Source organism: Fopius arisanus, unplaced genomic scaffold (genome assembly GCF_000806365.1).
Source record: "Fopius arisanus strain USDA-PBARC FA_bdor unplaced genomic scaffold, ASM80636v1 scaffold00002, whole genome shotgun sequence".
NCBI classification, from domain to species: domain Eukaryota; kingdom Metazoa; phylum Arthropoda; class Insecta; order Hymenoptera; family Braconidae; genus Fopius; species Fopius arisanus.
In genome coordinates, this window is record NW_011887741.1 from 2,193,243 (window position 1) to 2,213,392 (window position 20,150).

Here is a 20,150-nt window from a genome sequence, read left to right on the forward strand (position 1 = left end):
GCGTGCTAGCCGAGTACGTTACCGCTAGGATAACGCATTATTACAATAAAAAAATTTCATTAGGAGTATATATATTGCAAAACTTTCGTTTTTAAAAATGTAAAATTGTTCAATTTCATTGCATATCTCCTCGATTATCAAATATTCAGTTTTTAAACAATATTTCGATTGATTTGCCATTAACAAAAAAAAAAAATTGGAATTATTTAAAAAAAAAAAAATGAATGATGCCGGGATTGAACCAGGGCCGCCGGCGTGCCAGTCGAGCACGTTACCACTAGGACAACGCGCTAATTTAAAAATAAAAATTCATTAGTGGTATATATTCAATACATTGAATAATTTTTTCCATTGAAATTCCACAAGATGTGGTTTCCCCCTTCCGTACGTGCTACAGTCAGCTAAATTTCAGTCAAACAAATGAAAAACAAAGAGCATTCGTACAGCAGAAAATAAAATTCACCCCTTCGACTTGATGGACACCCCAGCATTGCAATAAAAACTTGGTTAATAAAAAAAAACACCCCAGCATTGCGTGTGGCGCCCTCCCTCTCTTGGGGTGCAGTACTACGATGCCACTGGGGTCACTCAAACCCCCAGAACTGAGCCTCTACTTTAATCAATCCTCTTTGGTTGACAGTCAACCAATCAAGACGTCACTCAAAAACTCGAAACTCACCCAAATTATCGATTGAATCAAGCCATCCCAGGGAGGAGACCATGTCAGATCAGTAAGTGCATATTTTCTCATAATTTTTCATAAAAAATCATCATCCGCACCTCTCCACTGTTGCATTCCATTCTAACAATGGCGTATCATCGAATTTCACTTGGATTCAGTCAATTGTTTCGTCGCAAATGGCAAACAACTTCAAAATGGTGAAATAACGGGTTTGAGGTTGGATTTTCCCAGTTTGGCGACAATGACGCAATGCCAAGTGTTGTTTGACTATCTCATGTATATGTTAGTGCACAGCAATTCGTTATTCCATAATTATCCGATAAAATAATTGAATTTCTTCAATTAATCCTCTAATCTCTAAATTCCCCTGAAGTCGCACTCTCTGCAGCCGTCAATAACTCGAGAACGGTGGAACAGATTTCTCTTATTTTTATCTCATTCCCAAGATATTTTTATGAGTTTTAAAATGACACCGGATTTTATCCAATCGCATCGTTTCATCGAGAGATATTGACGGTAGAAGACAACTGGACTTGGTAATCTAGGGCACCTGAATTTCGGTGAATATCTCGTAAATGAGAAGAGATAGAGCAATTTTTGTATAATTTTTTTTTGTAGAGCGATGGGTGGCCTAAAAAAAAGGTTCATATAAAAATTTTGATATCTCCCCTCATTTGCCAGATATTCGAGAATAATTGCAGCTCTGTCAAATGCACATTCCCAAATCACGATTACACTCAATTTAAATTCATGGATAATCCGAGGAAATATTTTTTATTGTTTAGTGAATTTTGTGCAATTTGTTTATAAATAATAGATATGAACTGGTGAGTTAATTTTTTTTATGGAGATAAAGGGAAGGGCTCGTCTGTTATTTTAGAAAGATGAATTTTTTGTGAAGGCTTGCGATTTTTGTTAATAATTCTGGATTTTTTAAAATTATTTGTTTCAGAGATGATACTCTGTTGGACGAAGACCTCGGCGACGAAGAGTACGACCTAGGGAACGACGAGGAAGAGGCCCTCCTGGCTGACGACTATGAAATCGATAGGGTGAGCTAGTTATTTCCATTGTCCTCACTCAAAGGACTGAATCTTAATTAAAATAATCATCAGCAAAAGAAAAAAATGGGAGAAAATGTCACTGAGATGTAAAAATCTTCTCAAATATTTCTCAGACTTCATGTCGCGAATTTTCCTCATCATTTCCAATCAGTCTCACCAAATTCTCGATGTTAATCACCATTTTTGTCATCATAAATTGTCTGAGAATTTTTCAGTTTCTGAGAATCACCTCTACCCATTTCCCATAAAATAAAAAATAATGAATATCGCATTGTGAAACGTTTATTCGACTTGTAAGAGAATCATTCCAAGTTTATGCGTAATTTTAAGACATTTATCGTCTATCTGTAATTGAATCGTATGTATGTGTGTAAATCCATGTTAGCGTTCTCCTTTAGTTCAAAAATTTCCGCAAATTCTGTGAAATAAAAACCAAAAACTTCAATCCAAAGCTAAAATAATCCGAAAGCCGAAGAAAAATAATCAGCGACAGCAAAAACATGAGATTTCATTCACAAAAATTATAATATCCTCCTGACGTCTCAATCTCATTTTGTTGCAACCAAAAAACATCAAAATTTTGACAATTAAAATCTCGAAAATGCGTCAATTGAACTGCTGAGGAAAGAACAAGCGATGATAATTATTTAATCTATCTTAAATTATCAGCGTATCTACTGTATTATCGTTTAAGTCTATCCTGACACGAAATAATTGTAGGTTTATTTTTTAATAACAAGCATCGATGGCTTTCATTGTTTATCCGATTTCGCCTTTTTTCGTCAAACTCTTTCGATCATTCAGTTATCCTTCGCCAACATCTGGCGGTGAAAAGTCATTCAGCCACTCATAAAATTGACGAATTCAAGCTGTTTCACATTTTTAGGACTAAATAAAAGACAACAATTTCTATCTTTTTGAGATTAGTAAAGTGTACACGCGACTGTCTGCTAATGTATGTTCATTATGAATGTAATACGATGTCTCAATGCATTGTAGCATCAAGTATTACAAAAATATTAAAAATAGAATCGAATACAATTTTTCCATCAATTTTTATAATTGCAAAACCTGAACTTCAGAGTCCATCAATTCTCCATTCATTATTTCTATTGTATCTAATTAATAATCATGATTTATTATAAATACATAATGCTACAATGCAATTACAATTGTAAACAACTACAGGCTGTGACCGAAGAATCGGCATTCACTATTTAAACCGACGAGCAACGAGAATCGATAGCCGTTCACTCGAAAATTCATTTATAAAAATCAACCCAACGATTTATTACTCAATTTCCTCTATCACTCATCGCGTAATGCACGTTAAATGTATCTCATTGACACATCACCCACGTTCTCCCTCACTAAACGAAGAAAAAATGAATCAGAAAAAAAATTCATAAATAAAACAAAATTAGGGATTATAAATATTAAAAGAATCGAATAAATGCAAAAAGCGAAAACTAATTAATCTACTGATCTTCTTCTCTGAAGAATGAAAAAGTTGAAACTAAAAATGAATTTGTCTCGTTCGTCTCGAAATTCGAGGAATATATATTTAGATAGATAAGTAATTTAGGATAATTAATGAAGAAAATCTATATATGAATTGATAAAAGTGAAGACACGTTAATGTGTAAGATAAATTAAATCAGGAGAGAAGGGATAAATGATAATATTTCATGAAAAATATTTGGCATATTTAATTCTCGAGCAGCAGAATAGCTATAAGGGAGAAGAGGAAACAGACGATGTGCTGGATTTAGGAGTGACCGATGCCCTCGACGATTTAGAGGGTGAAGATGATAATGTCGAGTATAGGAACGAGACTGATAGCCATAACCAAAGTCATTATAATGACGAACATATTGATAATCGTGGAAATTATTACGATGAACGTCGGCGTGATTATGACGAGCAGAATCAGATGAATCCGGGGATGGGGGATTTGAGGGAGAAATTACTCAAGAGGGACATCGGTGGAAATGGACAGATTGGGGAGGAGGACGATTGCGAGGAGGCGAGGGACAGACGGAATCGCTTTCAGACTGAGAGAACTATGATATCACCCAAGATGAATAGTGATATTCCGGATTCTTTGGAGAGTGTTGTCACTGCTGAACAGAATAGACCTGTTTTCAGGGGCAGGGGCAGGGGACGAGGAATTGTCAGGGGCATCAGGGGTGGAAGATATCCTGGCAATATCGGAAATTATAATCCAAGGTTTGTCATTTTTTTACTGCCCTTTATTAAATTAAATGGATGAAGAAGATTTTTTTTTATGATTATCCCATTTTTTTTACGGTTTTTCAAATTTCGCGGCTTTAGTTTGAGGATTTTTGGGATTTCAGGGATTTCAGTGGTCATTGGAATCGCAAATTTTAATTCGTTTATTGTATGAAAATTTTGGGAAATTCGGGAATGCAAATCGATTTTTCCTCGGATTTATGAGTAATTGAAATAATTTTTGTTCTAATTATGAAAAAAATCGGAAATTTCCCAGAATTTTCTGGAAAATTCGAAATGAAAAAAATGTTCTCTTCTCCAAATCGAATTTAATTGAATTCCTTGAAATTTAAATTTTGATTGTATAAAATTTCAATTTTTGCGCCGAAAAAAAAATTGCGACTTATAAAAAAAAAAGAGGAATAAATATTTTATCCTCAGGTTTATGTCTCGAGGTCCATTTGAAGAGCAGAAGCCGCAGTTCAGACCACCACTGCAAGACACCCGTCACTTTCAAAACGGTCCATCAAACATAATGTCCCCGCAGATGATGTACCCCCAGGACAATCAGTTCCAGCAATTTGCTCCAGGGCCCCGAGGTCCCCGTCCCCACTTCAACGAGCCCCGCCATTTTACTCCCAACCAATTCCCAGGTCCACCCCGCCACCAGAATCCCCCAATGGACTTCAGAGCCCGAATGCCAATGCCAGGAGGTCCTGGTCCACGTTTCAACGGTCCAATGAATCCCGGATTTATCCCGAACCAGCACTTCCCAAGGCCCCAGCACGATCAAGACATGCCAGGACGTCAACTGATGCCCCCAGGTCCCATGATGAGTAACGTACACCCTGGGCCACCCATGCCAGGTCCCCAGGTGCCACCCATGCACCCCCCACATCCACCAATGATCCAGGGACAGCCCGAGGGACCCATCCCTCCCTTCAGACCCCCAGGACCCAGTCAGATGCCTCACCAGGCACCTCATCTCCATCAGAATCTTCCCATGGGACAACCCAGCTTCGAGCCTCGTCAGCCGTTCCAGGAACCCCCCTGGGACCCCAGGAACATGTACGATGGCAGACCTGGGTACAACAATAATCAAACTGTTGGACAATTTAATCCTCCAGTCATCCACCAGCAGCCAGTGCCCAGTGTCCAGATCCCCCAAAAAATTCTCATCAATCCACATTTTCGGGGGAACTCCCAACAGACGAGTGAAGGTATTCATTAATTTATTATATTTCAAGATTTTTAAACTTTTGTTTAATTGAGTTTTGTTTTAATTGTGATATTTTTTTAATACAGGAAGGCCTTGGGATAATGCTCCACAACCCCCAGTCATTCATTCGCACTCGAATGAACAATTTGGACCGAATTCTGGTCCATATCCTGGCCAGTCTCAGTTCAATGCCTCCGCGAGTCAAGATAATTCACAGGATTATCAGAAAAATTATGCTCAAAACAAAAATGATGTGAGTTTTTTTTTCGGGATTGTCTTCGTTATCTTTATTGAACCTCAATTTGTTTTTAATTATTTAATTTCTATTTCAGGATCCGTACGCATATTTCTCGGACGTCTGGCAGGAGAACAAGGCGAAACCCAGGAGTTCAAGTCCCTCCAAGAGTTACTCTGGGGACAGTAATTACGGACGTGATAGCAGCTACAGAGATTATGATAAATATAAATCTGATAGCAGAGATCCTTATCCGGAGGTAAGTCGAAATTTTTCAATTTTTCATTTTCAATTTCAATGCAATTATTTGATATTTTATTTTATTTTATTTCAGGATCAAAGATATCGAGATAGAAGTCCACCTCCCCGATCGAGAGATCCTCCACCTCGATCTCGACCCCCTCCACCGAGCAATAGCTATCACAATGACTCCTACGATCAGAGATCGAGAGCACCGAGTTCATCGAATCGTCCAGCCCCCAGACTTGGCCAGAAACGAAGTCCAGAGCCTCAAAACAGAGGACGTGAGGTCAGTCCCAAAAGAATGCGACCACCTAGAAATACCAGTGACAATCGGCCAGAGGCCAACGATCATCATAAAGACGTTCAGGTGAAAATCCATTTTTTCCTCTAATTAATCTCCAAGTTTTCAAGAATTTCATTAAAAAAATATAATGAGCTTATTTAATCTACAGGAGGCAGAGATGGATCCTGAGGAACGTGAGTACAGGAAAAAAATGGAGGAGCAGAAGCGCCTGCGTGAGAAGATTCTCCAGGAGAAAGAGAATCGGAGGAAACAGGCGGCACTCGAAAGACAAGGAGATGATCCCAAGGAACTCAAGAGCAGTGGTAATTCGTCATTATCCTTTTGAATAATTCTGTGAATAAATCGAATTGATGGATTAAATTTATCGATAAATTATTGCAGATCATCAGCCGGAGAACAAGTCGATCTCAACCCTCGCTAAAGATCTCTCAGAAACCACTGTAACTGCTAGACCGAGAATTCGTGTCGCAGCTGGACAAGCTACAGAGGTACCTTGATCAATAATTCCCCTAGAAAATTTTAATAACCACGATAATTAAATTAAGTGCCTGTAGAACTTAAAATTTCAAATATCATGAACGTCTGGAAATCCCTAAATCATCGAAAAATGTGTGTAAAAAAAAACAATCGACGCATTAGAATATTTTAAATGAACAATTGTTAATTTGAAAAATTGCTCACTGCTTTTCAAGCTCGAATACAGCAGATCTATTCGCCCCAAATATTTTAAACTAATAAATTAATGAATTGTAACATTGAATCGGTTTTTAATCACGAAAACAAAAATGCAATTGATGTCTATTTGTCCGCAAATAGAGGCGAGTGAATGAATTGAATGAAAATACAATTTTTTTATTACAAGAAAACAAACTAGGACTGATTTTTATTTTTTTGTAAATTATTTCTTCTGCATTAATAAAACAATTTTCAATTGATTTTCGTTTTATTCAATCAAAAATCCTTTTAAAAATATTTTAATCCTTATATTCATGGTAAAAAAAAATCTGTTCGTAGGTAGAAAAACCAGTGAGAATAGTGAGGACTGTGCAGGCACCTGAGAAGGCAGTAGCTGGAGATAATCAATCCTCGATGGATGCAAATCCCCAGGAGGCTGTACAAAAAGCCGTTCCAACTCGAAGAGTTGTTATTCAGAAATCACTGTCAGCTGCTCGAGTTGGCACTTCCATCCAGAAGACTCAAGTCACTCCTCAAACTCCAACAGAGGCTGTGATGAAGAAAGGACCTCTCCAGCTCCAGAAAATAGCGGTTGGTGGAGTGAGAACTGTCGTCAAGGAGAGGCCACAAACCCTGAGGAAAGTCGTCGTCAGTGAGCCGATAACTGGAGCAGTTAAAAAACCACCAGGAACAGTCCAGAGTAATCGAGTTGTTCTCCAGAAGACAGTCCAGGTGAAGAGAATCGCTGAGGGAAAATCAAATACCATTTTGATCGAGAATTTAGCAGCTAGTACTTCAGAAACACAAATTCGTCGGATGTGCCAGGGAATTGGAACTCTAGAGGTGATTATTTTTATTTATCCATTTAATTTTCATTTTTCATTTTTCATTCTATCATTATTATATTTTTTCTTCATTTTTCTTCAAATTCATATTATAAACAGTTATTGATTGAATAATTATTGATTATTGATGCGTAATTAAAATTATTTCTTTGATTATTAATGTTGTAGAGCATTGTGATGGGCGAGGGAACAGCAACAATCGTATTTAAAACCCATTCAGCAGCAATGGTCTTTCATAAAAAATATCAGCGAAAAATGATCGATCTATCGATGATAAATGTTAAATTTCTGTCCCAGACTAGCTCGCAGCTGGCACCCGTTGCAAACACTCAATAAATTTTTCCATCATCAATTATCCAATATGATTACGAAATTATATTACCTTGTGCATTTTTTTTTTTTGTAAACAATACTGTAATCGATGATGAAATCAATGATACCACGTTTTGTATATAAACAAGTTATGAAAATCGATTATGTATATAATTGTATAAATTATTTATAATGAAACTATTTACCAGGTGTAAGTCAGTGAAAAAAATGAGTGGAAATATCGTAGCAGTGTGTAACCGTTGATATCTGGTGTTTGGATAATTAAATTAATTATGCATCACGCAAAATTGTGCATCTGTCTGGAGACTGGGGGCCCGAATTTATTTATTTATTTTTTACTCTTTGTAATCTTCACGTCTCGATATTTTTCTTTCCCAATTTCAGTATTGAGCTCCCCCCAACCCCCTCCATCTTGGTGTCATTAAAAAATCATTAAAAAAATGAATAAATCACGTCATAATTAAAAATTATAATTGCATATTTCTTAAAATAAATTATCGATTCATTCTGTAAAATGGGATAGACTGTTCCAGTGTCATTCCCTCGGATAATATCAATACAATTGAAATTTTATTTAATACTGTCAATTCTGCTGTCTGATACTTTCAATGCTCTTGAACTGCTTCAACGCCTTCGGGTCGTCAGTATATTTCGCATAGTTTTTACGAAGTTTTTGTTTGAAATAGTTGCACAGATTTGTAGATGTCCTGATTGGATTCAATAAGTCCTGGAATTCAAAAGATTGACGAAAATATATTTACACCCCCTAGAAAAAAATTGTACTCTCGAAAAAAATATTTTATTCCCCCCAAAAAATTATTTATCAATTTTCCATCGTTAGATTGTTCAACAAATAATTCAGCATTGAGAACAAAGTCTTGATACTATTATTAATACGTATTAATTTTTTCGTTTGTTATAAAATATTGTAAATTATTTACCCCGCGTTCTTCTAGGCATTCCTTCCAAACAGAATGAGCTCTCGCTCTATGAATAACATCTTTATCGATGAGATATTGAATGAGAACTCGATTCTCCTCTTCGGTGTATCGAGGCCTGTGGAATAATAACGATAAAATAATTGATAAATCCCCAATTAACTGAGAATAATTCCAGCAAAATGTGGAAAATTCACCCAGCATATTTGGCGAATGGAGAAGTCCCGGCTGTCTCGAGGTATTTCTTCATGACCGGAAGATTCTTCACATTAGTTACGTAATGTCGAGCTAAAATTCTCGGTGTGCATTCGAGATGTGAGAGGATCTAAAGCCATCAATATATTCTCATTATTCATTGAGTTAACATTTTTCAATCCAAAAATACCTGTTCGTCCAGAAAATCTCTCCAAATTTTTTTCCCTGTGTCTGTCGGATTTAATTTCTTCTCCATAATCCATTTTACGATTTTCTCATTGTCTTCTTCTGTGGGGGTGAATTTACTACGTCTGATAAAAAAAATAAATAAAACTCATTTCCTGTATTTTTTATAAAAAATCAAATCCACCAATCGCTTTTCATTATTTATATAAAAAATTATCTGTTGTCATCGACGAAAATTATCGAATTATTTCCGAACGTGAGAAATCGGTACCAAATTTAAATGAACAAATTAATTCATTAATCAATGGAGATAATGATATTTTTGTAATTATACCTTCCGCCAGTACTTCGTCTTGCTCCAACAGAGAAATTATTTCTCGAGCTAGAATTATTATCTGGGGCACCTTCTGAGTAGAGAGTGTCATCAGTCATTTTGGAGACACCCGAGTCATCAGACTCATCATCATCCTCAGAAGGACTCTCACATTTTTCATTATCCTCTGGATAATCAACTGGAGGTCCTGCGTTGATGACTCCACGATTATTCCCCATTAATCCATTAACAAAGCTTTTTCTCTCACGACAATAAATTTGTGCTCTCGCTGTTGTCCACGAATCATCATCAGCTTGACTGGAATTTATATCATCTCTTGCGTCAATTTTTTCATCACAAGTTTCCACTTCGTCACCTCCAGTTGTCTGATGATGGAAATTGATTGACTCTGAGAATTTAATCGTCTCTTCATTTTTTAAAGGCGAGGAATCATCGACATCCATAAATCCACCAGATTGTTCATTGATGGATCCGTGGATCTTGTAGTTGATCAACTCCTGGGGCTTGAGGGCAGCAATGCTGTCATGAAAATATTTAACATTGTAGAGATCTCGTTCTCCTGCGTCAACTGGATATCCTGGATCGCAAAAAATGAAGACATCCGGATCATCAGGACTCGAAAATTTTCCACCGTAGGCTTCAATGATTTTCATGATCTCATACGCCTCGCAAGGGTTGTATCCCACCAGGTGAAATTTTAAGGGAAATTCATTGACTGTGAATAATCGTGAGTTAAACCACAACGAACTCAACCAATTGGGACTTTTCTCTTCCATTTTCCACGATTTTTCATTCATATCTTCACAATTGCAATCTAGATTTATTCAAATATTACTTATATTATTGTATTTTTTATTTTTTTAATTCGTTGATATTTAAATTTTAATCCCACGTCGACCACTTTTAATTGCTTAATTTACAAACCACAATTACACATTTATCCCTAATTTCCTAATTTATCATTTTATTTAATTGTCAATTAATAAATTAATGTTGTTAGTTCATTCGTAAAATTAATACTCTCCCCAGAGATGTCTGAATCACCAGTTTTTGTTGGTAGGCACTGTTAATTAATTAATTTAAAATCTTTGAAGGGTCTTTAACACGCGTCACATTTTCACTTCCGAGGGAGAAATAATTGAGGATTAAAGTGAGTAAACAGAATGAAATTCACGATTTTCTCTTGATCGTTAGAATTAGGAATGTTTACACCCCGATTTGACAAATGCTGAGGTGAAGTATTCATAGCGGATTTATATTTTCATTCCAAAATTTTTTTTATAGCCGTTAGAGTACGAGAACTGTACTTTTACGAAGCTTTGATTTTTCATGACTAATTACAATAATTACAATTTTATTAATCACAATTATTCACCTGATTTATATTTAATTCCACTTTTAAACAATGCGATCGTCCAAATGCAATTCAATCAATTGATGATATTAATTAATTAATTAATCAGTTTATTTCTATATTCATTTGATTTATGGAATGGAGAATTGAATGAAAGTGGAATAATCTTCACACAATATTTCAATTGCTCTCATAAATTTTCAATTACCTGCATTCTCACTTTTAATTGTCAATTGTTCATTTCTCAGTTGATATTTTTTTTTTTCCTCCAAACGTTCGAGGCTGACGACACATTCTTTAAGACGATAATTTAAACGTCGAACCCCCGATGAACTTTTTGTCGGCCGAGAGCGAACTCTAGTCTTCAGTCTTGAATAATTATCAATTTTCTGAGTTTCATTCGCAATTTTTGGATTTGAGTCGATTTGAGACGTTCGCAGCTTCGGTGAGTTGCGATCTTGATTCAGGACCGTATCATCTCTAAAAACGCAAAGTAATATTAAAAAGACTTACGATATTAATTAATTAATTAAGTATTCGGCGTAAAATTACTGTTCACTCTTCACTTCCGCTTCATTTTCTATTTCTTTCTTCACATATTTCAATCCAGCCTCATCTATAGCCCCAGTAATTTCTATTTTCTTTCGTTCAAACCTAAAAATACAGCTGAATAAAATATAAAAAAACCAAATTGTTTAAACAATCTCAACAAATTTAATTCCCGATTTTTCTTTTCAGCTGAAAATTTAAATTGATATATAATTACATCCAATTATTATAATAATTGATGATGGATAAATAATAGGCAATTCTTTTCTCATGATTAATTGGTGATTAATAAATTAATTATTAATTCGCAATTATTAGAATTAGTGAATGAATTATCAAGTGTCTCACTTGTACTTCATCAGGTTCTGAGGCCGGAGTGCGATAATGCTGTCGTGGATATATTTAATATCATAGAGATCATATTCCTGTCCTCTACTTTGGTAACTTGGTTCGCAGAAAATAAAAACACCGGATGTATCAGGATTCGTTAACTTTCCTCCATATGCCTGAATATGTGGCAAAGAAGAATTAAAATTGTGGCAATGTACTATTCTAAAAAAAATTCATTCATTTCATAATTATAATTAAAAAGATGAATAGAAATAATTACTATTGAATTATAAATTAATTATGTAATATTGATTAACTATGTTATTTTTTCTTTTTTGGTTTTTTAATTGTTCCTCAGTGGATACTCAATAATTCGAAATCATTCTCCAAAAATTATTCAAAAACTCACTTCAATTATTTTTGTTATCTCGTAAAATCGACAGCAATTGTATCCATCCAGATAAAATTTCAGGGGGGCTCCTCTGATCGTGAACAGCTGTGGGTTAAACCAAATTGAACTCAAATTACTTTTTTTCGAACGTGTCATAATTTTGTAATTTTCACAATTTTTTTTAATGACACGTGTACTCTTGGATGTGTGAACTCTATTCTGCAAAGGCGCTCACTCTGCACTGAATCTGAGGTGAAGAACAATTTCTCTTTGACTCGCGGTTGCAATCCGCCAATATGCAAAAATTCCCTTGTCACACTCAGGAAACAAAAAGGTCATAAAATATACCATAAAATTATATATTATTCATTATTTTATTATTTAATCACACTAAACAGAAAAAAGGGCCTATTCCGTACTTGATTTAAACAATAAAGTCGCTACGGTTTTTTATTTCTTATTAATTCTCGTCACTAATTGATGAAAGTTATTACGAACAAAACTATAAAAAATTGAAAAATTATTTTAAAAAGAAATTAATTAATAATTCAGTAGAAAGAAAAACGTTTCATCATTGAGTGCGAAAAGTGTCTCTATTACGTAATTAATTGAGGGAAATTGAAGACGTGGAGTGACTGTAGGAAAAAAATCCCTTCAGGGACTCATAATGTTCTGTAATTATTACTACATAGAACGACAAAAGAAAATGATGGAAAATATAAAAGATGTCTTGATTTTATCCAAATTAAAAGAAATGTCCACTGTTCGATGATCCTTGAAACGTATTTGTGAAGATCGGTTTGGCCATCGTTGGAAGAACTAAAAATTATCAAAATTAAAAAATTAATTAATCACTTCCATAATTAGAATATAATAGAAATCCGGTTAAAAAATAATTTTCAAACCAAACGATTACTCAGGAAAATTTTAGGTCTGACATTAATATTTTCTTCATGAACCCATTCTGAATATTTTTCTTTCGAAATAATTACCTGGATTCTGCAATTTCTGCTGCTCGTGTTCGGGAGTAGGATGCGCGGATTTCCCAATAGGTTCATCAAATACAGATGATGCTTCAGACACGCAGCCCCGAGGTGGCGAGGGCCACTCATTCGGCAGATCTTCATTAATTGCAAAAATTAAATGAAAATACAATATATTTTTCATAATGAATTACTAATTTGAGACAAACAATATCTCGCAATCCTCTCAATCATTCGTTCTCTAACAAATAATCTGAATGAATAAATTAATTACCGCGGACAGTTTCAAATTCATCAAAGTCAGCATCCAAATCAATACTGGGACACACACTCGGTGCATAATGTCTTGGAGAATATAAATTGGAGAGTGTAGGAGTGACTTCAGCAACCAGAGGTTTAGTCTGCAAGAGAATAGATCGAGTGATGGTCTCGACAGATTGAATTTTCGGTGGTTGGCGATGTTTTTCCTCGTGACAATTCTCCCCAGATTGTTTATCCAATTCCTTTCTGGGCTCGACCTTCGCTCTTTTCTCCTCTGGTGCACCCTCTGACGTCTCCTCACTCATTCGTTGAATTGATTGAGCCTTGAGAATCGACGAAGGCTGGCGAACTGGAGACTCCATGACTCTTCCAGACTGAATAGTCACTTCCACTTCAATTGGAAATTCATCTGGAGAATTTATCGGTGAATTCTCATAATTATTCTCTTTATCGAGGGATAATTGACTGTACGATCGCTCCAGCACTTCGATTTTGTCGAAATCCTCTTGATTACAGCAGATTTTTGAGATCGATCTTGCTAGGGGGTTGGGGGTAATCACCTCCGTGTCATCTTCCTCGAAGGTCTCCATCGATTGGTCATCGCTTTGATCTCGGATCATACCTTCCAGTACTGCAGTATTTATTGACAGATTATCTAAACAAAATAAGTAAAATACGATTAATGAAGCCATAAAATAAATTACCAATGAGTTTGATGAATTTGAATTCATTCCAATTGTGAAAATTAATTCACCTGAGTCGACAGAATTGCGGACGATTGCTCCCCTGTGAATCAGTGGCCCAGTGTTCGATCTGGGATCAATAGTTTTTAACACAGACATGTCCAGTCTTGGAGGTGGCATCATTTGCCTGGCCCTCAGCCTCGCCCTTTCCTCCTCTTCCCTCTGTATCATCAGTTTCTCTTTCTGAAAAAATGGGATTCATTTTCACATTTCCCCAGGAAGGAAATGTTCACATTTCTGAGGATTTTTTATTCCATTTCCCCAGCTTCTTAGGATTATCCCCCACGAATTTATTTTAATTACAAACGACAAACGAAATATTCTCAGGATATATATTTACATGTAATTTTAGCGCCTGCAACTCTTCAGCGAGTTTTCCATTCTCTGCATCCATCGACTTCAATTTTTCCTGCATTTTGTACCTCTCGGTGAAGATCCTCGCCATCTCCACGAGTTGCACCTGCATTCGCTTCTCGTCGATCTCTCGTTTCTGCTTCAATTTTTTTTTGAGCTCGTCCCTCTTCTGGATCAACACCATCACTTTTATTTCCATTAATTGAAGAGCAACTTTCGCCTCTCGTCTTTTGCCAGCTAGTGGAATCATTGCTTCGTACTCTTCCTGGATTATTAATTACAAATTAATATCGAAGGAAAGAGAAAATTCATTGTGGAACGATTTTTTATGGATGTCCCTGCATCCCCTAAATTAATTATTGAGTATTAATGAACCAATTTAGTGGATAGGAAATTTACTCGACGTTCGAGGCACGTTGTTTTATACAATTTGACGATTTCCCTGTACTTCTCAATGTCTGCCTTCTCTCTTAATGATTTTTCATCGAGTTTCGCTGTTATTAATGCTAGCCTCGTCGTCTGCTCTGTCTCAATTGAATACAACCTGAAAAAAATCTAATGAAACGTGAAAAATTGGGAATTTATTAGAAAATATCAATGAGAAGAAACGGAAGAAAATCTCGAAACTATTTTATCCAGAATTCACGTTTTTTTTTATTAAAAAAGGATAATGTTTGAAAATTTAAATTAGAGAAAAGGAGCGTGACATCGGTTTTTTATAATGCTAATTGAATTTTGTTGTATGAAATGTTCAGAAAACATAAATCAAATCTTTTTGTGAATTGGAAATATTCTTACGTTCGCAGTGTGGGTTCCAGAAGAGCTTTCTTCATCTTCTCAGCTTCAATTGTTGTCTTCATGATTTTTCTGTTCGCCAACCCCTTCTCGATATTTTGTTTACATTTGTTTATACTGGCGACACCATCTTCAAGGAATAGTTATAAATAAATTCATGCAAAAGGAGGTAAATGACGAGAGAATCAATTGAATTCATCACCTGCGACTATTTTCTGTTTTTTTGCTATTTCACTGCACATCGCAGAGATGAAATTACTCTGGAATTGAGGATCGTTGAGGAATTCTTCTGGAATTTCATCGACATTCATGATTTATTTATTGATAAATATATTTAAATCGAACGTATTTCATCCGCAGTCCTCTTGACTCGAGGTTGAACTGAGAGAAACAAAAGAAATAATTTTGAGAATTGATCAGAAAATATCTGGCAACACTGGATTTTCAAATCCAATTGTTGGATTGATAATTCAAAAATAATATCATCAGGCAGCGAATATATTTTATGTCTAATATTATTAATTATGAATTATTGTCTTAATTTTTCATTTTTCAGCACGAGAGAATGAAATATCGGAGAATTAGCCATTCGATTTCCAAAAATCGGTGATCATTTTGAAGATTTGTAAATAATTAAATTGTAATTGGTCCAACAGATAGAATTTATCGAATTCCTAACGCGAATCGATGAATAAACAATCGATACTCCGTGATGAAAAATAATGAGAATTCATAAAAAATTTTTATTTTTATTCTGATTATTTTTTTTTTGAATATTTGATCAATGAAAATTTTTCCATTCTCAATTTTTATCATCTATCCATGTTTAAACGAAGATGAAATAAATAAATAAATAGAGTAATCAGCGGTATTGATAAGTGGGCAATATTGATAAAATAAAAAAATGCGTATTTGGCCTTCTAAAAACGGAAAAAAATATTCTTTATTGATTTACAATTACCATAATGTCATTTTAAAATTCGTACAAAACAGACGCGGTTGTCGTTTTGAGAATATGGAATCGATCGAAATTTAATCCAGATTTAACCCATTAATCCTTGTTAAATTACGTATTATATGAACCGACTAGGTGCAATATTGGCCTTGGCCTCAGATACATAATGTTTAGTTGCATCTTTCAAACATTTTCATTCCTCATTCAGTATAAAAACAAAATGCCTTAATCTAACCGTGATTCTCTCATTACAGCAAAGAAAACAACTTCTATTGTTACTGTTTTTTCAAACGCTCCCTCGGAGACGGAAAAGCAGATGGTGTCCTCGGTGTGGCAAATTGTGACATCAAATTTTCATATTTTCTTATCGTTTAAATACCTCCCCAAGTATCGACAGAGCAGTGATAAAATCCCGAGAAAATCCCACATTTATCCAAGTTTTACCTGGATTCACCTGAACGGTAATTTATTTCATTCAGCAACATGAGAAGATAAATAATTTCCTCTATGATTATGCAAAATCCCGCATCGTCCAGACAAATCAACAAAGTTTCTCTTCAAAATCCGAAAATTCCCAATGAAATTCCCACTCCCCCTAGTAAATCATAAAAATCATCGACATCAATAATAGGAGAAGTTCCTTTACTCCCCCGCGCGTTATTTTTCCCTGTTGACACTGCTGTCTTTTTTATTGGGAGCAAGTTTAAGAAATTCCTCGTAAGCATCAGCAATCATATCATCCTCGTCTTCCTCCTGCTGTGGTGTTTCAGTTGGAGGTATCCAGTCCTCGCCAGCATGAAGGCCAGATAGATGCTGACAGAATCGTCGTTCCTCAGCAGATAGTACCATACCATCAGGCCCGTAAAGAACAGGTTCATCAAGCTGTTCAGACGACTGTTTGACTTTCTGCTGTGTCCCAACACTCGCTGAATTGACATCGACAGCTTGTGAGTCATTGAATGACACACCACGTCCCCAATTTCCATTGCGAAGCTCCTGAACGCTATTTACCATTCTCCCAACGTGAACGTCCACCTGACCCTTTGTCACCAGATCAGTTAATTCCCTCATGACACGTTCGATCTCCTGACGATTCGTCGTACTGTCACGTTCAAGATATTGTCCAGCTAGTTTTAGAGATTGACATATGGATTTAGCAGAGTTGGGACCTGGATTCTTCAGAATATGAGAGATCAGCTCCACCAGGAGTTTTCCAAGGATTGAGGCTGGATGTGGATCCATCTGGGCAACGAGCTCAGCGAGACTCAGCATCAGTCCATGACAATTGTTCTCGTGTTCTGGTGAGTGCTCTGGTCCCTTTGGCCATGTGCTCATCTGCATTTCTTTCTCTTGGCGACACCAACCGTATAGTTTTGTTCTGAATATTGAGGGATTGTTTTCTGATGGTGTCTCCACTGCGTCCAGGTGCGAGCACAGACGTACACCGCTGTATCGAAAATTCGAATCCCTTATGCAGTTTTCTATTATGGTACTCACTATTGCCTCAGTGTCTTCCTCGCTTTTCAAGTGAGGGGTTATACCACATACTAATGGCACGATTAAATCGTCGAATTGATCGGGATTGCGAGTCAGGGTTTGCATTGCTGTCCACAACTGACGCACCAGAGCATTTATGCCCTGCTCACCTCGAGAATTTTCAGAATTGCGAGGTGCCTGTAATCAGATTATTGGAAAAATTCATTAGAGTTCAACTCGTCGGTTCTAATTAACATGATAAACATCTCCGAGAAAATTATCGTTCATTAATTTTGGATTAAAAGTATGTCTTGGAATCGTGAAAAAAATTTCACTGTGGAATTCTCACCGTCGATTTAAATTATTGAAGTTAAATCGAGGAATCGTCGATGTTAATTCAATTCGATAAAATTCAATTGGTAATCTATAAAAATTGACTTATGAAAATATTTCGATAAATTTTTGTAATTTCCCATTTGTTTTGAAAACCGAAACGACTGATTATCTCAATGAAATTTAAATTTTCAAGGACAAAAATGGTTAAAGGGCATAACGCCCTTATAACTCACTTGATCCCTGTCATAGTTGCTAAATCCTGACTCATATCGCGGATATAGTTGGCAGGAATACTCCGACTCGCCATATCCAAAGGGCGACTGGGCGAGATGAGCATGCGGACGACTGCCCGGATGATGTTGTGCATAACCCATCCCCTGACCACCACTCCTCGCAACATTCAACCGTTCCTGGACTGAGGGTCGTTGCCACCCTTGGCCCTGCTGAATATTTCGATAATTCAGTTCATTTCCATCAATTTTTCATTAACAAAATCATAAAATCCATTTGAAACTCTTGCTTACCATTTTTTTTAATATCATATATTTATTGTTTGGAGGAACAAATTGGATTGTTTGGAGGAACAAAATAGGGTTTATCATAATGCTGGAATGATGGTCCATATAGGTCTAGAGACAAGGGTATGTTTCCGTGGACAACGACGTTTCGATCTCGGGACGGGGTGGGAACTGCCGGAGGCAGTGCCGCCACATGTGAACGGTCATGAGAACGCGTTTGTGATGGCAGATGGAAGTACAAAAAATGGCTCACCACCTCTTGGTACCGATTTCGTTGGGGATTGGACATTGAATATCAATTACTGCGAGATAGAACCTAGCAGATGAGTGCAGAGCACCTCTGGATGCAGATTAAAATCAGAGAATTGGATAAAATAACGAAATGGAACATTCTGACAGCAGGACATGTTGATGTGCATGATATCAATCGAAGAGTCGTTGAACTTTTGGACAAATCAACAAATCCTCTTGGAACAAGGCTATTCCCGGTTGAATTCGCGTTCTCTATGATAATTGATAAGTCACAGAGAACTTTTGAAAGATTTGGAATTGATCTCAGGTGGAATTTTTTCGATTGTGGACGACTTTATGTTGTTTTATCACGTGTTCGTTCATGAAACTCTCTGAGAATTTTTTGCGAATGCCAACGAGATTCACATAACATTAGAAATTTTATCTGCACAGAATTATTCACATGAATTACTTTCAAAACATCAATTACCATAAAACATTCGCAAATGCATTTGAAAATGGAAATTTCAGCAACTAGTCTAACAAAAATGAGGAATATAAAAAAAAGAAACCCAAAAATTGTGAAAAAATTGTTAATTCCCTGAATGAATTTTTCACTCGCGTTTCAATAATGATCTCGACCTGACGACTGCCGGAGAACCTGAAGAATGGATTTGAAAAAAATGCTCACATTTTGCTGTGGAGCAACGAATCCCTTGGGTACGAACTCCGGAGCATCAGCAGACAGTGGGGAATTCTTCACGACATCATGAATCGAAGCATTATTCAGCATCTCATTGACCTGATGTAGAGAACCTGCTGGAAGTAGGAAATAAAAAAAAAGGTTAAGCTGTCTCTAGGTTAACACCTCAAATCCACAGAAATAATTACCCGGAACCTGTGGTCGTCTCAAGGGTTGATGTTCAGTTCCAGGTGTCCAGGAAGATTTTCCTCTGCCCCTTGCACCACCACGACGATCACCGTCACCCTCTCCTGCGTGCTCCATCACCAAAAAAAAAAACTAACCACCACCCAACAAAATTAAAATCCCACCACAATCCTCACCCCCTGAACCTCAACTCCAAAGCCCACCGATAATTCAATCCCTCAATACCCCAAGTAACTCCAAATTTGTTCCAAATTTTCATCCACCATTCGACGAAAAAAAAACGTTAGCCCGTAGGATAATAATCACAATGCCGATACAGAATTACAGATTCGCGGTATGAGGTGCTGTGTCCGTTATATCGGTTGTATCGAACAACTGACGTACCGTAAATCCCCAAAACCCGTCGTCAAAACCATGAAAAATCCGTGAAAATCGTGAAAATTTCCCCCAAAAATTCCCCCACTTCCCCAAAATGACAAAAAATGAGTGAAAAAATAATT

At 36.3% G+C, this 20,150-nt stretch overlaps 5 protein-coding genes across 6 annotated transcripts; 1 reads left to right on the plus strand and 4 right to left on the minus strand.

Annotated features, from left to right (window-relative positions):
• Positions 1-648: 648 nt before the first annotated feature.
• Positions 649-7,973, plus strand: LOC105267177 (hepatoma-derived growth factor-related protein 2). The gene is made up of 11 exons (XM_011305844.1): positions 649-731; positions 1,635-1,734; positions 3,470-3,975; positions 4,420-5,198; positions 5,284-5,450; positions 5,530-5,691; positions 5,767-6,042; positions 6,128-6,281; positions 6,361-6,467; positions 6,994-7,497; positions 7,668-7,973. Exons 1-11 carry the CDS (start codon positions 721-723, stop codon positions 7,833-7,835), a joined length of 2,934 nt encoding a protein of 977 aa, XP_011304146.1. The 5' UTR covers positions 649-720; the 3' UTR covers positions 7,836-7,973.
• Positions 7,882-10,947, minus strand: LOC105267172 (uncharacterized). The gene is made up of 5 exons (XM_011305831.1): positions 9,486-10,947; positions 9,156-9,276; positions 8,968-9,095; positions 8,774-8,888; positions 7,882-8,559 (listed from the first exon to the last, which is right to left on the minus strand). Exons 1-5 carry the CDS (start codon positions 10,280-10,282, stop codon positions 8,416-8,418), a joined length of 1,305 nt encoding a protein of 434 aa, XP_011304133.1. The 5' UTR covers positions 10,283-10,947; the 3' UTR covers positions 7,882-8,415.
• A 92-nt stretch (positions 10,948-11,039) lies between these two features.
• Positions 11,040-12,333, minus strand: LOC105267897 (uncharacterized). The gene is made up of 4 exons (XM_011307051.1): positions 12,128-12,333; positions 11,737-11,894; positions 11,392-11,493; positions 11,040-11,319 (listed from the first exon to the last, which is right to left on the minus strand). The coding sequence occupies exons 1-4, from the start codon at positions 12,263-12,265 to the stop codon at positions 11,040-11,042; spliced, it is 678 nt and encodes a 225-aa protein (XP_011305353.1). The 5' UTR covers positions 12,266-12,333.
• Positions 12,334-12,580: 247 nt separating this feature from the next.
• LOC105267183 (uncharacterized) lies at positions 12,581-15,523 on the minus strand. Its single transcript, XM_011305857.1, has 8 exons — positions 15,448-15,523; positions 15,249-15,375; positions 14,850-14,994; positions 14,437-14,715; positions 14,108-14,279; positions 13,367-14,008; positions 13,102-13,230; positions 12,581-12,928 (listed from the first exon to the last, which is right to left on the minus strand). The coding sequence occupies exons 1-8, from the start codon at positions 15,485-15,487 to the stop codon at positions 12,855-12,857; spliced, it is 1,608 nt and encodes a 535-aa protein (XP_011304159.1). The 5' UTR covers positions 15,488-15,523; the 3' UTR covers positions 12,581-12,854.
• A 963-nt stretch (positions 15,524-16,486) lies between these two features.
• Paip1 (Poly(A) binding protein interacting protein 1) lies at positions 16,487-20,037 on the minus strand. Of its 2 annotated transcripts, none has more exons than XM_011305875.1 (4): positions 19,653-20,037; positions 19,453-19,577; positions 18,246-18,455; positions 16,487-17,874 (listed from the first exon to the last, which is right to left on the minus strand). In XM_011305875.1, exons 1-4 carry the CDS (start codon positions 19,765-19,767, stop codon positions 16,858-16,860), a joined length of 1,467 nt encoding a protein of 488 aa, XP_011304177.1. In that variant the 5' UTR covers positions 19,768-20,037; the 3' UTR covers positions 16,487-16,857. The 2 variants fall into 2 exon arrangements, with proteins under 2 accessions (XP_011304177.1, XP_011304175.1); XM_011305873.1 differs by having other exon boundaries at positions 18,246-18,452; positions 19,453-19,580; positions 19,653-20,036.
• Between the last annotated feature and the right edge of the window lie 113 nt (positions 20,038-20,150).

What these genes read in the sequence shown, in the direction of transcription:
- LOC105267177 (XM_011305844.1), top strand. An exon ending in ATCGGAAATTATAATCCAAG is followed by an intron (nt 3,976 to 4,419) that starts GTTTGTCATTTT and finishes TTTTATCCTCAG; the next exon opens with GTTTATGTCTCGAGGTCCAT. An exon ending in ATGCTCAAAACAAAAATGAT is followed by an intron (nt 5,451 to 5,529) that starts GTGAGTTTTTTT and finishes TTTCTATTTCAG; the next exon opens with GATCCGTACGCATATTTCTC.
- LOC105267172 (XM_011305831.1), bottom strand. Translation starts at nt 10,282, where the DNA reads ATGAATGAAAAATCGTGGAAAATGGAAGAGAAAAGTCCCAATTGGTTG. An exon ending in GAGATTTTCTGGACGAACAG is followed by an intron (nt 9,096 to 9,155) that starts GTATTTTTGGAT and finishes TGATGGCTTTAG; the next exon opens with ATCCTCTCACATCTCGAATG. An exon ending in AATGCCTAGAAGAACGCGGG is followed by an intron (nt 8,560 to 8,773) that starts GTAAATAATTTA and finishes TTTGAATTCCAG; the next exon opens with GACTTATTGAATCCAATCAG.
- LOC105267897 (XM_011307051.1), bottom strand. Translation starts at nt 12,265, where the DNA reads ATGACACGTTCGAAAAAAAGTAATTTGAGTTCAATTTGGTTTAACCCA. An exon ending in AGATAACAAAAATAATTGAA is followed by an intron (nt 11,895 to 12,127) that starts GTGAGTTTTTGA and finishes CCACATATTCAG; the next exon opens with GCATATGGAGGAAAGTTAAC. An exon ending in CAGAACCTGATGAAGTACAA is followed by an intron (nt 11,494 to 11,736) that starts GTGAGACACTTG and finishes CTGTATTTTTAG; the next exon opens with GTTTGAACGAAAGAAAATAG.
- LOC105267183 (XM_011305857.1), bottom strand. Translation starts at nt 15,487, where the DNA reads ATGTGCAGTGAAATAGCAAAAAAACAGAAAATAGTCGCAG. An exon ending in CCGCAATTCTGTCGACTCAG is followed by an intron (nt 14,009 to 14,107) that starts GTGAATTAATTT and finishes TATTTTGTTTAG; the next exon opens with ATAATCTGTCAATAAATACT. An exon ending in TGAATTTGAAACTGTCCGCG is followed by an intron (nt 13,231 to 13,366) that starts GTAATTAATTTA and finishes CAATTAATGAAG; the next exon opens with ATCTGCCGAATGAGTGGCCC.
- Paip1 (XM_011305875.1), bottom strand. Translation starts at nt 19,767, where the DNA reads ATGGAGCACGCAGGAGAGGGTGACGGTGATCGTCGTGGTGGTGCAAGG. An exon ending in GAGACGACCACAGGTTCCGG is followed by an intron (nt 19,578 to 19,652) that starts GTAATTATTTCT and finishes TACTTCCAGCAG; the next exon opens with GTTCTCTACATCAGGTCAAT. An exon ending in GCAACTATGACAGGGATCAA is followed by an intron (nt 17,875 to 18,245) that starts GTGAGTTATAAG and finishes ATCTGATTACAG; the next exon opens with GCACCTCGCAATTCTGAAAA.